General features: G+C 45.7%; 1 protein-coding gene across 4 annotated transcripts in view; it reads right to left on the bottom strand.

Annotated features, from left to right (window-relative positions):
• AXIN1 (axin 1) overlaps nucleotides 1–18,309 on the bottom strand; it is a 64,009-nt gene that overhangs the window by 43,124 nt on the left and 2,576 nt on the right. For all 4 annotated transcript variants that reach the window (XM_073214489.1, XM_073214490.1, XM_037005508.2 and 1 more), the window contains exon 2: nucleotides 15,860–16,818. In XM_073214489.1, the coding sequence (XP_073070590.1) occupies nucleotides 15,860–16,737 (878 nt within the window). In that variant the 5' untranslated portion in view covers nucleotides 16,738–16,818. The remainder of the gene's footprint in view (nucleotides 1–15,859; nucleotides 16,819–18,309) is intronic.

The raw sequence follows: 18,309 nt of genomic DNA, 5'->3' as shown, positions 1-18,309 counted from the left end.
GGGCCTTCCCTGGGAAAGGGTGGAAACACTGAAAGCTGCAGAATTAAGCCCTCTGTGAGTTGGAAGACTGCTTGGAGACCCTAGGGGGCTGTGTAGCGGCTGGCATTGTAGGGTCTCTTTTCATCAAGATAGTGGAAAATGTTATACAGGAGAAAGTGAGGATTATTGAGAGGGTTAGCGAGAGAGAGGGACTCAGGCGGGAGAGAGACACACTTCAGCATCACTTGGAGGAGCGGGGCGATAACCTATGGGGTGCTGTTAAGGAACAGAGTTACTGAAAAGGCAGGTCACGCTCCTGGAAGATTCCTTAGCAGCCGTGAGGGGGGGGGAGGCCGTGGGGGAAGCAGAGCAAAGAGTGGTGCCTTCAGCCCCAGAGATGGAGGAGGAGCTGGAGGGAGAAGAGGAGAGGCAGGGCTATGGGCCGATCTGCAACCGAGGCCACCGCTGGAGGTACCATCCTCTGTTTTAAAGGCCTGCCTGGCTGTAATTAAGAAAATAAAAATGAAACAACCGTGGCGGACTCCTCAGGGGGAGGAGCCACCTCCTCCCCAGGTTGTGGAGCCCTCCATGCTCCGCCCCTATACCCAGGATGAGCTGGTGGATATGAGCGTCCAGTACAGGCAGAAGCCATTGGAATCTCTGCCTACACAGCTTTTACTTCTCAGGGATATGGGGATGAAAGACATTGTTGTGTCGGATAGTGAGATGAGTGGAATAGCTTCCCTGACGACTCATCCTTCCCACCAGCAGCAGTTGCAAAATGCCCATCATGCCTCAGGGAATCAGACACACCTGGAATGGCTGACAGCTGCCATCAGGGTAGTTTGGCCTAATCGGGGTGATTCACCGTATTTTCCCAGTAGTTGGAAAACGTACGCAGTATTTGGAAAAGGTACTGCAGGCACTGGGCATGAAACGTATCATCTATAATATGGACGCCAGGACCCCGATGAGAAAGTGTTCACTGTAGGAATGAGAAACCTGGTGCTGCACGCAGCTCCCACATCTCTCCTTGGGTCCCTAGTGACTACTCTTGCCCCCACATAGGGCAAACCTGTAAGTGAGGCTACGTGTACTTCAGCAGATCCGGGGGAGGTGGAAACAATAAGGGCATGGAAGTAAGTACAGGCTACGAATGAAAATAGAGGTGCAAAAGGCCCTGTGAAGGACTCGAGGACCCAGATGTGGGTTGATTTGATAAAGGCTGGGATAGTGAAAGAAAAACTTGATGGACAGTCCAATAGAATCTTGCTAGAACTGTGGCACCAATTAAAGCCAGAGCAGCAGTTCCAGCAGCTGAGGTCCAGAACACAGAAACCAGAGTCAAGGCCTCATGTCCAGCCTGTGTCCTGCAAAACTTCATGGGAGACAGTACTCAGGATTTGCCTGGGCCCTCAGACCCACAGGATGATGATTGCGCATCGCAGTTTGACTGAGGTGGGGGGGGGGGTAAAGGTCCCCACCTTGGGGGACATGTGGGGACCGGAGGCCACATGTAGAATTAGCAATTCATTGGTCCCCTGTGAATGTACAACGTGTCCTGGCGCTGGTGGACACAGGAGCTGAGTGTCTCTGATTCATGCCAACCCTGAGCGTTTTCCTGGGACTGTTGCTGTGATAGATGGGTATGGGGGTAAGGCAATTAGAGTGAAGAAAGCCCAAATCCCATTGGGTACAAGGTGTTTGCACCCAAAGGAGTATACTGTGTACATTTCTCCCATCCCTGAATATATTCTGGGGGTAGATATCCTGCAGGGCCTGTGGTTACAGACTACTGCAGGGGAGTTCAGACTGAGGGTACATGTGGTAAAGACAGTTCTGAGGGGACATGCTAAGCACCCACCTGCAGCTCTGCCTGTACCTCAGCGGGTGACAAATATTAAGCAGTATAAATTGCCTGGGGGGCGGGCACAAGGAAACTGGAGAAACTCTACAGGAGTTGGAGAGGGTGGGCATCATAAAGCCCACTCATAGTCCTTTTAATTCCCCAGTGTGGCCAGTGAGAAAGCCAGACGGTTCCTGGCGTATGACCGTGGACTACAGGGAAATGAATAAAATCACACCCCCCTTTGCATGCTGCCGCCCCCTCTATAGCACACATTCTGGACACCCTCAGCCGTGAGCTGGAACTGGAAACGTATCATTATGTAGTAGACCTTCTAATGCTTTCTTCTCTACTGACATAGCACAGGAAAGCCAGGAACAGTTTGCCTTCACGTGGGAAGGCCGGCAGTGGACATTCACTGTCCTTCCACAGGGATACCTCAACAGTCCCACCGTCTGTCATGGACTTGTAGCCCAGGACTTGGCCACAGAGAAGAAACTGCAAATGGTGAGGCTGTATCACTACATTGATGATATTATGCTCACATCTGATTCTCTTTCAGATTTAGAGGGAGCAGTTCCTAGACTGCTGCAACATCTACAGGAAAAAGGACAGGCTGTGAACAGCACCAAGGTTCAGGGACCTGGTTTGTCTGTAAAATTCTTGGGGGTTGTCCAAAGAAAAAACTAAAGGAACAAAACAGCAGCACACTCACAGAACCCAAGAATGGACTAACAGTTACCAAAGGGAAATGGACTGGGGAGGATGGGTGGGAAGGGAGGGATAAGGGGGAAAATGGGGCATTAGGATTAGCACACATAATGTAGGGGGGTGGGGACATGGGGAAGGCAGTATATACAGAGAAGACAAGTAATGATTCTATAGCATCTTACTATGCTGATGGACAGTGACTGTAATGGAGTATGCGGGGGGGGGACTTGATAATAGGGGGAGTCTAGTAACCATAATGTTTTTCAAGTAATTGTACATTAACAATATCAAAGAAAAATGATTCTTGGGGGTTGTCTGGTTGGGTAACACTTAAGTTATTCCTGAAGCAGTCACAGACAAGGTCCAGGCTTTCCCCACTCCTACCACTGTGGCAGTCTTACAAAAGTTTTTGGGTCTTTTTGGCTACTGCAGAGTGTATATCCCACAGTTGGCACAAATTCTGAAGACCTTATACTGGTTGGTACGAAAGGGCATCAGGTGGGACTGGGATGAGACACGTATAGCTGCTTTTATTGCAGCAAAGCGGTCAGTCAAAGACGTGCAGGCCTTGAATGTAAGGGACTCATCAAGGCCCTGTGAGCTAGATGGTCATGTAACTGAAGATGGTTATGGATAGGGTCCTTGGCAGTGGCTTGAACAGACACGCCAACCTATTGGATTCTGGTCATGACTATGGAAAGGAGCAGAGGTCTGGGTCACCTTGATAGAGGAGCAACTGGCTGCTGTGTAACACACCTTGCTGGCTACGGAACCCATCGCCAGAGCAGCTTTGACCAAGGTAATAACCTCCTATCCTATTGCGGGATGGGTGCGAGACTGGACCCGAAGGCCACGGAGTGGTGAGGCACAGACACCTACACTGGCCAAATGGGGCACATATTTACAGTAATGCAGCGCCCTCTCTACTAGCCCATCAAGTGGAGAACTCCAACGCTTATGGGGCCAGTGACCTGTAACAGTGGAAAGAAGAAAGAACTTGCTTTTGAGCCATTGGTAGCCGAGAGTCCTTACCAGGAGGGAAAAGCCCCTATACCTGAAGTTGCTTGGTATACAGACAGTTCCAGTCATGGGCAGCCCCCGAAGTGCAGGGCTGTGGCTTTCCATCCTAAGACTGAGACAATATGGATGGAGGATGGAGAGGGGAAGAGCAGTCAATGGGCTGAGTTGTGGGCAGTATGGCTCGTGATCACCCAGGAGCCTTCCCCCTTAGTTGTCTGCATGGACAGCTGGGCCATCTATCAGGGTCTGACCCTGTGGCTACCGACATGGTACCATGCCAGCTGGATGGTTGGTCACCGGCCCCTTTGGGGGCAAGAGTTGTGGCAAGACCTATGGGCCTCTGGCCGAACTAAGACTGTTACCGTATATCATGTGACTGGCCATTTGCCTCTGGCAACCCCAAGGAATGATGAAGCAGACATACTGGCCCAGGTGCGCTGGCTAGAAGGAAAGCCTGCCGCTGATGTGGCCCAATGACTACACCAGCGTTTGTTGCACACAGGGCAAAAGACAATGTGGGCTGTAGCCTGTCAGTGGGGCTTGCAACTGACCTTTGAAGAAGTCAGCAGAGCAACTTACACTGAATCCCACAGCAACATGGGACAACAGTAAGGGGGCCAATACCCCCTGTCAGGTGGCAGATAGATTATGTTGGGCCTCGGCCCGTATCAGAAGGATATCGGTGTGCCGTGACTTGTGTGGTCATGGCCACTGGACTATTGGTTGCTTTGCCTGCATGTCGAACCTATCAGCAAACCACCAAGAGGGGCCTGGAGCATCTCTTTGCAGCCTACAGCCGCAGGTGATCAGGGCCCTTGCTTTACTGGACATGCATTACAAGGATGGGGGCAGCAATTAGGAACAAAGCAGAAATTTCATGTACCATATAACCCTACTGGGGCAGGCATGATAGACAGGTACAATGGTTTGTTGAAATCTGGCCTAAAGTCGGACACCAATAGTATACGGGGCTGGTCAGGTCGCCTGTGGACAGCGCTATGGCATTTGGATGAGGAGCCCCGTGGAGGAGCTCTGAGCCCTGTGGGTGTGCTCACGCGCCTTGCTGCCTCTCCCGTACAACTGTACGTGCAAACCAAGGAGTTATTGAAGCCCGGACGTGGCCAGCAGAGCAACACCCTGCTGCATTAAACCCCCGGAGACCCTGTTGAATGGACATGGCCGTGGACATTTCGACACATGGACCAGCAGTGGCTGGCCCTTCTGGCACATTGTGGGAAAGGCCTGGAAGCTGGCCTCGTATTCCTGGAGTAACAGCAGAGTGGCCCCCAAAGATCACGGTAATGTACCCCAAACGTCCAGGAGGTAAGAGCATCTTACAGCAAAGTTTTGTTTCATCTTTATGGGCCAGTGACTATACCTCCCGGAGCCCTATATACTGACCCATCTGTCACTGCCACAGGGAGTGGGGTGAAAGTCTGGTGCACTAGACCAGGACGAGATCCCATTCCTGCCACCCTTCTATCACAGGACCCCTCTCTAGCATGTATCCACCTGATGGACAAGATTTGCCTATGCTGGTGTCATTAAACATGCATCTTATCGCCCTTAAGGTCATTTTCTCCTACAGTCCTTGTGGCCTGAATGCGCCCCCTGGCGGCAGCTGCCGCATGGTGACTGCTCTGAACCCTGGGCTACTGCCTGCCTACGGAATGGACGAGCTACGGACTTGATCTGTGTAAGACTTTGAACCTCGCTGAATCCTCTGGCTGGATTATCATGATTTTATTACTGTTGCTACTGTATGTCATTAGTCTGGTCACAATGCTCCAGTTTTCTCGTCCAGGGACCACTGGGGAAGAAGGGGAACAAGTAGATTGTAAAGCGAGATTTCTGGAGGGGTGGCCTGTGGGTAAAATTGTAATATTTCCAGAGTATCTCTCCTGGCTTTAGTGCATCTGCATATCCACAGGTGTTTTTTCAGTGGTGGAGAGTTGTTCATCTCCTCATCAATGGGTAATTACCTGGGCAGCCAGAGGGCTTACCTGAACCTGAGAGGGTAGGGGGAATACTTGCTTGCTTCTGCCCAAACAGGAGAGAAATGGCCCCAGACTGCAGTTTGTAAGCAATAAACATGTTTTAAACTTTATTTCTCCCTCTGACTGGTTTCAGTTTTAGAGGTATTTTGCCCCGGGATTTCCTCTCCCCGGAGTTACACCTTTTAACCTTAAAACTTTCTCTCTTCAGCCTTTCAGGGCAACCCTCCTTCCTGAGGTCGCCTGCACTTTTTCTCTAAGTGACTTTAAGTAAAACTTTTACTCTGCTTCACTGCTGTGTGTCTGCCCTTCAGTTCTTTGTCGTGGCGGGGACAAGAACCGAGGAGAATACACAGCACCCCCTAACAGGAGGATCAGCCAAGGACCATCACCGGGCTAGAAATTCAGACAAGGAAGACAGAACCCAAAAGAAACCCGTAAGAAAGGAACTCAAGGGGACACAAACACTGTACTGTGCAGAAAGCAGGGCAAAACAACAATTAAGAAATTATAATTAACATCTCCAGAAAGACTTTTAAGTGTTGATCCATGAACAAAACAAAAGGATGATTTTTCTTTCTTTTTTTTAACTAATATATTCAGAAAGTAAGGGCAGGTGTGGGAAAAATTGTAGTATCTCCAGAATCTCTCACCTGGCTTTAGTGCATCTCCGTATCAACAGGCATTCCTAAGGGGTGGAGAGCGTAGTTCATCTCCACGTCAAATGGGCAGACACCCGGGCGAGGGGGGCCTACCTGACCCTGAGAGGCTGGGGGAGGCTTCGCTTGCTTCCGCCGCAGCAGGAGAGAGGCGGCCCCCGGACTGCAGTTTGTTAGCAAAAAACAGGTTTTAAACTTTATTTCTCCCTTTGACTGATTTTGGTTTTAGAGATATTTTGCCCAGGTTTTCCTCTCTCCGGAATTACAGCAGGAAAATTAAATAGCAAGATCTGAAAACACAACAAGAAATGGAAAACAGGAGAAAAGGAGATTTAAAATTTTAAGGCTCATTCCAGATGGTCCAATATCTAAGTAGAGGGAGCTCAAAATGGGAGAACAGTGAAAATGGAAACAAGAAATTACTAAAGAAATAACATTTAACAAATTCCAAAATCTGAAGACTAGACTTTTTAGCACAATGAAAGAAAAAAGCCCCAGAACCAAGACACAATACTATGAACTGCACTGCTGATAAAGAACACATTCAAGAGATGTTCAGAGCAGGGGAAAGTCATGTCCATGGGACTGGAACAGCACGGAGCTGGGCCTCCGCAGTACAGCTCTGGAAAGCAGCCTCAGAAGATACGGGCTTTGCCTGTTGAGGGAGACCAGCACGGCCCAGAGACCGCAGCCGGCCAGCCCCTCCTCCCAGGGCTGGCATCAGCACAGCACAGCACAGCAGTCATGAGCAGCCTGAGAAGCAACATGTCAAGAAGGGTGGGACTATTTAGGAGACATGTTTCTTGGGGGGGGGGCGGGAGTTTATCCAACATAATGTGGAGAAGTACGTTCAAAGGTACCTCTTAACTGATGCAGCCTAAAGGAAGATCTATGTCAGAAAGCCAAGTATCAATCAGACGGAAAAAATGCAGCAACTGTGATTCAAAAGCACACATACACAATAGGTACAAGAAGGAAAAGCCTGGCCCAACTTGGCTCAGCAATAAAAACACCAAATACAGATTGAAATCAAACCGAGGACAGGCGCTGGGACAGAGGACACCAATAGAGATCCCCTAAACATGGGTGATCAAAAGTAGCAGAACAAGCATATTACTCGGCAAGGTGAGTGATGGACTGAAAGTCTGTGTCCCCCCGACCAAAATCCGTATGTTGAAGCCTGACCTCCTAGTGTGGCTGTATTTGGAGATAAATCTAAGGGCTCTGAGGAAGTCAGTCATGAAGGTTAAATGAGGTCCTAAGAGTCGAGACCTGATCCAATGGGATTAGTGTCCTTTTCAGAAGAGGCACCAGGGAGCTGCACACTGAGGAAAGCCGTGAGCATAGGCATCATCTGCGCATCTGGGTAGAGGCCTTGGAATGAAATCTACCCTGAGGGCACCTGGATCTAACGCTTCGGCCTCCTGAACTGTGAGAAATCAGTCTCTGCTATTTTAGCCCATGCAGTGTTTCCTTGTGGCAGCTGCACTTACTAAGGCACAGTTGGAAGTGGCCACCCTGGAAAGGCACGGGGACCTAGGGCTGCTGAGTTTAGTTATCCTTTTACTATTACTGGAGATTTTCCTTATATCCATGGTTTTTGTAAAAATTTAAATTAACTTAAAATACTGGCATACTAGTGTAAACATTGATTTAAGATTATATTAAAAAGAAACATATGTACCCTTTTGAAAGGAAAAATATGCTTTTAAAAAGTTGCAAATAATTCAGACCTTCTTGTGATGTATTTTTGTGTTTAGTTTAATAATAAATGTTTTAATTATATTTTATAGGAATTTGGAAAATACAGAAAAACAAAGGATAAAAATGAAATGCCTATGTTCTCCAAGTGTGCAAAAAAAAATTCGTGTGCAGGCAATCCTGCTATCAGACACTGAAATTGTCCCGTTACATTTACAAGCAATGCTGCAGGCAACCTTCTTTATGATTGTTTTTTAAATATTTGTTCAACAGAAGACACCAGCCCTATAGTCTGAACACGAGTTAGCAAAGATCCAGAGAAGGTCAATACCCAAAAAAGCATTTAAATAACTCAAAGGCCACAAAGCTGGATGAGCAGGCTTGGAAATGGGCACGGAGCCTTCTGCTGTGGAGACTGAGGACAGGGACCACCAACAACCTAGCCACACAGTGCAGGACTCACCACTGCCCATCAGAACTGGGGTATGTGGTCCAAACTGAAGAGCTGACTCCAGTTGCTACAGAAGTTTCAATGGTTCACAGAGAAGGCCTGTGGGCTGAGACTGTAACCCACTCAGAAAGGAGCAGAGCAGGCACGGAGGGGCAGGCTGAACCCCCTCATGCAGGTGATGTTTTATGCATGGCCTCTTGAGGGCTCTCTGAAGACACAGAAGCAGTGTGGGGGCTGCATTTATTTTAGGTGAGTCAGGTGGCCAGCCTTGGTCCTGTCTGAGGAAGGAACTAAAGAGATTCATAAAGTTGTTCACTCAAACATCTTGGAATTAATGGGCTCTCATAGGACCCTGAGTGGCTCACGAAAGCATGCGTTTGTATTTCTGTGACACAAAAATACAGCAATACTGATTTTCTTCCACATGCATGGGTATGCAAGCTGGTCATGGGGTTGAAGAAAGAATTACCACAAAACTGGACAGCTACATGTAAGAGAATGAAACTGGATTACTGTCTAACTCTATACACAAAAGTAAATGGGAAATGGATAAAAGACCTGAATATAAGTCACAAAACCATAAAACTCTTAGAAGAAAACAGACAAAAATCTCTTGAATATAAACATGAGCAACTTTTTTCTGAACACATCTCCTCAGGCAAGGGAAACAAAAGCAAAAATTAACAAATGGGACTACATCAAACTAAAAGCTTCTGTACAGCAAAGGACACCATCAGTAGAACAAAAAGGCACCCTACAATACGGGAGAATATATTTGTAAACGACATATTAGATAAGGGGTTAAAATCCAAAACACATAAAGAACTTACACAGCTCAACACCCAAAAAGAAAATAACCCAATTGAAAAATGGGTGGAGGATCTGAACAGACACTTCTCCAAATAAGAAATTCAGATGGCCAACAGCACATGAAAAGACACTACACACCACTAATCATCAGGGAAATGCAAATTAAAACCACAATGAGCTATCACCTCACACCAGTTAGGATGATCAACATTCAAAAGTCAAGGAACAACAAATGCTGAGGAGGATGCTGAGAGAAGGGAGCCCTCCTGCAGTGCTGGAAATGTAAATTAGCTCCACCACTGTGGAAAGCAATGTGGAGGTTCCTCAAAAAACTAAAACTAAAAATACCATTTGACCCAGGAATTCCACTCCTAGGAATTTACCCTAAGAAAACAATATTAAAGATTCAAAAAGACATATGCACCCCTATGTTTGTCACAGCACTATTTACAATAGCCAAGACGTGGAAGCAACCTAAGTGTCCATCAGTAGATGAATGGATAAAGAAGATGTGGCACATATACACAATGGAATACTATTCAGCCATAAGAAGAATACAAAATCTTACCATTTGCAACAACATGGATGGAGCTGGAGGGCATTATGCTCAGTGAAATAAGCCAGGCAGAGAAAGACAAGTACCAAATGATTTCACTCATATATGAGTATAAGAACAAAGAAAAACTGAAGGAGCAAAACAGCAGCAGAATCACAGAACCCGAGAAGGGACTAACGGTTACCAAAGGGAAATGGACTGGGGAGGAGGGGTGGGAAGGGAGGGATAAGGGCAGGGAAAAGGAATGGAGCATTACGATTAGCATGTATAGTGTGGGTGGGATACGGGGAGGGCTGCGCAACACAGAGAAGACAGGTGGTGATTCTACAGCATCTTGCTACGCTGATGGACAGTGACTGTAGTGGGGGAGGGACTTCGTGAGGGGGGGAGCCTGGTAAACATAATGTTCTTCATGTAATCGTAGATTAATGATACCGAAATTTAAAAAGTAAATAAATAAAAGTAAATAGGCTCTCACCATGCAATCCGACAATCATGCTCCTTGGTATTTACCCAAAGGAGGTGAAAATTTATGCCCACACACAGATGTGTACTGACACTTTATTCGTAATTGCCAAAACTTGGAAGCAACAAAGATATTCCTCAGGAGGTGAATGGATGGATAAGTTAACTGTGGTTCATCCAGACAATGGAGTATAATTCAGACTAAAAATAAACGAGCTATCAAGCCATGAAAAGACATGGAGGAACCTTAACTGCATTTTACTAAGTGAAAGCAGCCAATGAGAAAAGGCTCCATACTATATATCTCCACGATGACATTGTGGAAAAGGCAAAACTATGTACACAGTAAAAAAAAAATCAGTGGTTACCAGGGGTTATGGAACGGAAAGGATGGAAAAGCAGAGGACAGAAAATTTTTAGGGCAGTGAAAAATACTGTGTGACATTAATAATGCTGATACACATCATATAATACATTTGTCCAAACCCACAGAATGTGTGACACCAAGAGCAAAACTAAACTATGGGCTTTGGGTGTTATGATATGTTGATACAGCTTCACATTTTAACAGATATATTGCTCTGGCAGAGGATGTCAATAACGGAGGAGGCTGTGCATGGGGTCAGGGAGTATATGAGGGAAACCACTGTACCTTCCTCTCAATTTTGCTGGTAACCTAATATTACTCTAGAAAATCAAATTCTTTAAAAGAAAAATGGCTGGATTCAACCACCCCTGAAGCTGGCCCTGCCTCTGGACTTTTCATTGATCTGAGTCAACCATCTCCTTCACTATTTAAGTTGGAGTGGGCTGGATTTTCCAAGACTTCCAACCTAATGCACCCTAACTGCACACCCGGGCAGAACAAGTACAAGGTGCTGGACTCCATACCCAGCCAACACTGATGAATAACGACCCCGACACTGGAGAGCCTCCATCCACAAAACCCCTGCAGGCAACCTGAAGGGAGAGTGCTTGACCTCAGACAGAACTGAACTCACGCCCCGTCTGCAAACAGCAGCTCCACCACAGGCAAGTGAAAACCAAAATTTTTAGTCCTTACAGCTGAATGCTATTAGACAGGCAAAGCCAACATATTCTATTAATCTTAGAACAAAGATTATTTATTAAAGATAGACCAAACCAGAGATAAAAAGCAAAGGTGCTGCTTACAACCAAGAACAGAGAAGTGTGCAGAATGGGGTGGCTGGTTGTGGGAGGGGTGGCACTCAGGAATTTTTGCTTTTGGAAATTTTTTTTAGTGGAAATCAGAACTAACCTCAGTTGTTTCTCCCTGCAGCCCAGGCCTTAAATTTAATCCCATCTTAAAACCTTTCTGAACAAATATGCAAACTTTTAGTTTTGGTTTTAAATACTATGCCAGTTACTAGCCTTACTTAACAGAATAATTTATGGCATCTAAGTCAATAGCATTTAGCTAAAAATGAGCAAAAGGCACATAAAAATTATCTCAAACAGTGTTTCTTGAATCACATCATTTGAGGGATATTTCACTAGTTGCAGATGTTATGACAGTATATATAGAAAACCCTAAAGATTTTACCAAAAAGCTATTAAAATTAATAAATGAATTCAGTAAAGTTGCTGGATACAAGTCAATATACAAAAACCTGTTGCATTTCTATATACAAATAAAGATCCAGCAGTAAGAGAAATTAAGTAAACAATCCCAATTACAATTGCATCAAAAAGAATAAACACCTAGGAATAAATCTAACCAAGGAGGGGAAAGACCTGCACTCTAAAAACTGTAGAAATTGAAGACGACACAAACGAATGGAAAGCTATTCCGTGCTCATGAACAGGAAGTGCCAATACTGTTGAAATAGCCAGGCCACCCGAAGCGATCTGCAGAGTCAATGTGATCCCTATCAAAATACCAATGGCATTTTTCACAGAACTAAAGCAAATAATCCTAAAATCCGTGTGAACAACAAAAGCCCCCAAAGAGCCAAAGCCACCTTGAGAAAAAACAACAAAACTGGGGATATCACATTCCCTGATTTCAAACTATACTAAAAAGCTACAGTAATCAACACAGTATGGTACTGGAACAAAAACAGATATATAGATAATGGAATAGAATACAAGGCCCACAAATAAACCCACACTTACATGGTCAACTATTATATTATATGGCAAGAATATATAGTGTGGAAAAAAAAGTCTCTTCAATACTGTTGGGAAAACTGGGTACTACATGCAAAAGAATAAAACTGTATCACTGTCTTCTACTATCTACAAAAATGAACTCAAAATGGACTAAAGACCTAAACATAAGTAAGACTCCTAGAAGAAAACATAGGCAATAAGCTCTTGAACACTGGCATAAGTAATTTTTTTCCCAGGCAAGGAAAACAAAAGCAAAAATAACCACATGGGACAATATCAAACTAAAATGCTCTGCAAAGCAAAGGAAACCATCACAAAACCAAAAGGCAACCTACTGAAGGGGAGTATATATTTACTAATAACATACCCAATAAAGGGCTAATACCCAAAATATATAAGGAATTCACACAACACACACACACACACACACACACACACACAGAAAAATCCAATTAAAAAACAGGCAGAAAAGTTGAATAAACATTCTCCCAAAGACATACAGATGCCAACAGACACATGAAAAGATGCTCAACATCACTGATCATTAAGGAAATGCTAATCAAAACCACAGTGAGATGTCACCTCACACCAGTCAGAATGGCTGCTGTCAACAAGAAATAACCAGTGTTGGTGAGGATGTGGTAAAAAGGGAACCCTTGTATGTACACTCTTGGTGGGAATGTAAACTGGTGCAGCCATTATGGAATACGGTATGGAAGTGCCATCTCTGTCAATACCAAGTGCAATGGTATATTTTTTCCCTATATCTATGTATAACAGTAACAATATTATACACAGCAGTAATATAATCATAGTATAACTTCACTTGGGTACCCAGACCTGATTCCAAAGTGGGTAAATATGTAGGAGGGGGTCTTCCCACACATACTTACACCAAGCAATTCTTGAACACCAGCAGGGTGTTGGAGAACTCAACTCAATCCTGATGCTATCTGCCCAGAGACAGCACCAGATTCCCAGGTTAAGGGTTCCGTCCTACAAGACTGCCCTCCACCCCCCAATTGCAGACGCTAGTCACAAGCTCCAGGCATTACCTGTGCTTCTGACCTACCGGCTACAGATCAGAGATTGCCACGACCTCCCCTGTAGGTTTGATTAATTTGCTAGAGAAGCTCACAGAACTCAGGTGTGGGTAAAATTATGACATTTCCAGATTATCTTGCCTGGCTTTAGTTCATTTGCATATCCTCAGGGGTGGAAGGAAGTTCATCTCTGTGTCAATGAGTAATTACCTGGGCATCCGAGGGTATGTCTGAACCTGATAGTTCAAGGGGAGGGGCTGACTGGCTGGCTAGCTTTCTTCCGCAGCAGGGGAAAGAGGGACGGTGCTGGACTGCAGTTTGTAAGCCATAAACGGGTTTTAAACTTTATTTCTCCCTTTGACTGATTTCGGTTGTTAGAGGTATTTTGCCCTCGGATTTCCTCACCCTGGACTTGCATCAGGAAAACACATTTACCAGTTTAGTAAAGGATACCATACAGGATACAAGTTAACAGCCAGATGAAGAGAGACACAGAGCAAGGTCCCAAATGCAGGAGCTTCTGTCCTCATGGAGCTGAGGGCCTGGCCAGGTGTAACCATCACCTAAATCAACATAATCAATCAAGATAATCGGAGGCATTCCAGTTCCCCAAGCGTAGAAGTCCCTCCGACCAAAAAGCAGGATCCAACCGAGCATGTAAATCAGAGTGAGCAAGCTCTTCTCACAGGTTTTGTGAGGGCTTCATCGCAAAGTCATGACTGACTAAATTACTGGCCACTGGCTGATTCAACCTCCATCCCCTACCCTTGGATGGGGGTCCAAAAGTCTCTCATTAACATGACAAAATGCCTGTTTCACCTTTAAGACTATAGTGTTTTCAGAAACTGTGGATGAAGACCAACTATAACTCATTACATCACAGTAGGTTTCCCAAAATACTAAAAATAGAAATACCAAACAACCCAGCAATTCCACCTCTGGAGAACTTACCCAAAGAAAACACAATCACTAAATCAAAAAGATATGCACTCCTGTGTTTATCGCAGCATTCTTTCAACAGCCAAAACATAGAACCAACCTAAATGTCCATCAGCATATGAATGGATGAAGAAGATGTGGTACATACACAATGGAATATTATACAGTCATAAAATAGAATGAAATATTGCCATTTGTGACAACACAGATGGACCTGGAGGGTATTATGCTAAGTGAAAGAAGTCAGACAACGAAAGACAAATACCATTCGATTTCACTTATACGTGGAATCTAAAAAACAAAGAATGAAACAACTGAACAGACAAAAACAGAAATAGATTCATAAACACAGAAAACAGACTGGTGGCTGTCACTTGGCGGGGATAGGTGAAACAGGTGAAGGGACAGAATTGGTGAGAATGTTTGATCATCTTGATTTAGGTGATGGTTACACATGTCAAAATTCATCAAGCTGTACACTAAAATTTGTAGATTTTATTGTATGTACCTCAATTTTTAAAAATCTAAAAAAGAAAAAGGGACATTTAAACCTCAGAAATGTTTCATCCTTTGTTTTATTAGCCAAGTAGCCAATTCCTTTGGCACAGTAAGCTTGAAAAAATGACCCAGGTTTTAATAACCTCACAGGAAAGCCCCAGCAACCTGGGAACGTCTTTCCAGACTCTTGATCAAATCAGTGGGGTCACAGGGACTCCAGACTACAGGAAAATGAGTGGAAATGGAAGCACCGTGCTAACCTCTGCTAACATTGGCAGCAGGCTCCAATTTACCACCAAATAAATCTCCAGTAGCCACAGGAGGGATTGCCAGGAAAAGAGAAGGAGGAAGCCCGTTTCCAAGGGGGTAACGACCTCTTGATAGCATCGCTCCAAGCCTCCAAAGCTACTTATGCGCCTACATGCAGAGGCCGAGATCAAAACTTCAGAACACCCCTGGTCCACTGGGACCTGACTACACATCAGCACCGACTCGTTCTGCGGGCAGAGTAAAAAAGGCCCAGGTCTAGAACTGCAACCACAGCCACAGGAAGTTCCCCAAGTGGTCATAAAGTCTGTCGAACAGCCTCCTCAACACCACTTCCCAACGTCTAGGAAGAATTTTAGAAGACTGCTAGAAAAAGCAATGATCCACAATTCTCTAAGTGTTGATGCCCTTAAATGTTCACTCCTCCCTTTATTAAGCCAGAAGGATTATACCTACCTTCTATGTAAGAGAATACGATTTTTACTGCTAAAGGGTAAAGCTTAAATGCCATTATGACTTCTAAGAATTTCCATGTTCCTAATGACTTACAAAAGCCGTAAGTTTTAGTCTGTTCTTGACGAAAGTATCCTCAACATCACACAAATACTAAAATCATCTAATGATAAATGCGAAGGTATCATGAATAAGAACTAAAACCAAGACTTATCAACAGCAGCCAGAATATACCCACTTTCGGGCTGAAAGGCAAGGCCACTCCTCACCACACCTTTCCCTCGTCAGCTGTCTAGGTCTCAAGGAGGTGAGCACAGCCTCTCGTCCGACTCACCTGAATTCTCTGCCTTCGCTGTGCCGTCTACTTGAGGAGGCTCGCGGGGCGGCTGTCTCCAGGAGCAGCTTCTGCGTGAGCCTTCCGGGGGGATCAGGGTCTCTGCCATCGTCTTCGTCTATGTCCTGGTCGCACTTCCATTCCTCATCTTCATTCAAAGTGGGCAGGTATCCGGGGATGCCCTTTCCTGTCCCCGACCCAGGGCTCTGGTCATTACAGAGCTTGGGGCTCTCTGAGCCTGTCCTTGTATACTCCAAATAAATATCGGACTTGAGGAATGAGGGGTAGGTATTCTCCTCCATGGTGGACTGGATTTCTGTCTGGGCCTGGTCAAACATGGCAGGATCGATCAGCTGCTTCATGATGCAGTCCTTTATGAAGCTCCTGGTGGCTGGCTTGGTTTGCCTGGACACAATGCCATTATTGTCAAGGATGTACTTTCGGTAAATAGCTTTGGCCAGCTTCAGCCTTTTCTCCTCATTTGCATCACAGGGCTCCAGTTTCCTGAAGCCACTGCAGGCAAACCAGAAGTCCAGCAGATCGGCACAGTCCTCCTGCTTCAGGAAAGCCCTGAACAGGTTTATCCCGTCTTGATCGTCTAGTAAGGAGTGCAGAGACTCGGCCCACTTCAAGTAAGGTGGGGTGGGTGAAGCGCTGCCCTCAGGCTCATACCCCAGGTCCAGATCTGAGCGCCTTGGAGTGGCTGCTGAAGTCTCACCTTTGATCCCGGCACCCTTCCCGGAGCAGAAGCTGTGGCTGATGGGCCTGGGGTCTGTGGACACCAGCTCACCCTCCTCACCAGGCACTGGGGGACGGGGGGCATCTTCAGTGAAACTTGCTCCAAGGTCCAAGGGGAAACCCTGCTCTTGGACATTCATTTTGGGACTGTGCACCAATGAGCAACGAGCGCTGCGCCCTAATACATCAGTACTTACAGCTCCAAAGGGAATCAATCTGTCCTGTTGAAACCATTAAGAGGACAAGCATTAGGAAAAGTGGGTCCATGGAATCATGACTTCAGAGGTTTTCTCAAGACAAAATTCACAGTGATGCCCTCCCACTCGAACTCAAAGTGGAAATTCAGTTTATATTTTCAATCTTTCATCACAAGGTTTGTACTATATTAGAACAGTTCCTGGAAGCTTTTACATCTACAGGAATATCTCCAGCACTAAAAAATTAATGCTCAAGACACAGAACACCAACTCCCCTAGTATCATTCTGTGAGAACATCACAGGGCTTGGCAGCCTGGGGACCTCCCATCTTGGCCATAACCAGTCCTTCCCTCTAAGCTCCAGGAAGGCAGGAGGCCTGGAAGAAAAAAAGGCGCTTTCAATCCTCCTAGTTGTATAAACTTGCATGACAGCCAGTCCCGCACATGTAAGATGAGGATGGGCACCCTACCTGCCCCATGGGCTCTGTGACACTCAGAAATGAAAAGGAAGGCCCATCACAAACCGTAAGGTGGTGGTCGTGTCCACTCCCCACATTCGCTAGGCCCACAAGTCGCCATGCTTTCTACCTACCCTACCCCATCACTTCACACTTAGCATGCCTCACAACATACGAAACACACAGCAAGTTGCTCCTTCCTCAGCACACCTAAAAAGAGCAGTTAATCACAGGTCACCTTCAGCATCAACTGAGCAAACAAAGGACACCATCCACATGCACGTGCACAGGGGCCTTCTCACACTGCCAATGTGGACAATCTTAAAAATGCTTCCACCAGAAAGGCACACTTAACTCTTAAAACCAGGCTTATAAGGAAAGTATCCTTCGGATAACAATGAGCACTATAAGGAACAGAGAAGGCATGGAGAAAAAGAGATCAGAACACAATTAATTCTTTTTGACACAGAAAGCATACAACTCACGTAGCTCCACAGGCTGAAAACCAAACCACCCACCTACTGAAGAGGTCAGGGAACTATGGGTTTCATTCCCTCTGCTGCTACAAGCCTGTCTTGGGTCTGAGGGAAGACTGTCCCCAGTCAGAACTCTGCCATGGTCTCTGGTCCTCCCTATCACATCCTACAGGAGCTCACAGAGCCCATGAACTTGGGCTAATAAGCCTCCCAACCTGGCCAAAGAGGATGACTGCAACAAAGCCTGCCACAGTGCAAGAAGCATGTAAGAAGCTAGAAGAACGCTTAAAAGAAGCATGTCAGTTCCAAATGCCTGCAGCTCTGAACAAGACAGGAGAAGCAAAATAAAATCCTAAAACCTGGACCAACACAAAGGATAGCTCTATCTGGCCACCACCACTAAGCATTCTTGGCCTGGGCCTACATGTGATCTGCCCCCTAAGCATTCTCACACTGCACATACTTCGCCTGCCAGCAGCTTTGATAGCTGCAAGCGAGAAGCATCCAGAAAAGGACAATGGATCACAAATATGTGCCCCAAATGACATTTCTACAGATAACGACTTTTTATGAAAACTACT

Source organism: Manis javanica, chromosome 10, assembly GCF_040802235.1.
Source record: "Manis javanica isolate MJ-LG chromosome 10, MJ_LKY, whole genome shotgun sequence".
NCBI lineage: Eukaryota > Metazoa > Chordata > Mammalia > Pholidota > Manidae > Manis > Manis javanica.
Note: the sequence above shows the minus strand (reverse complement) of the source record. Positions and strands in the feature narration are given on the sequence as shown.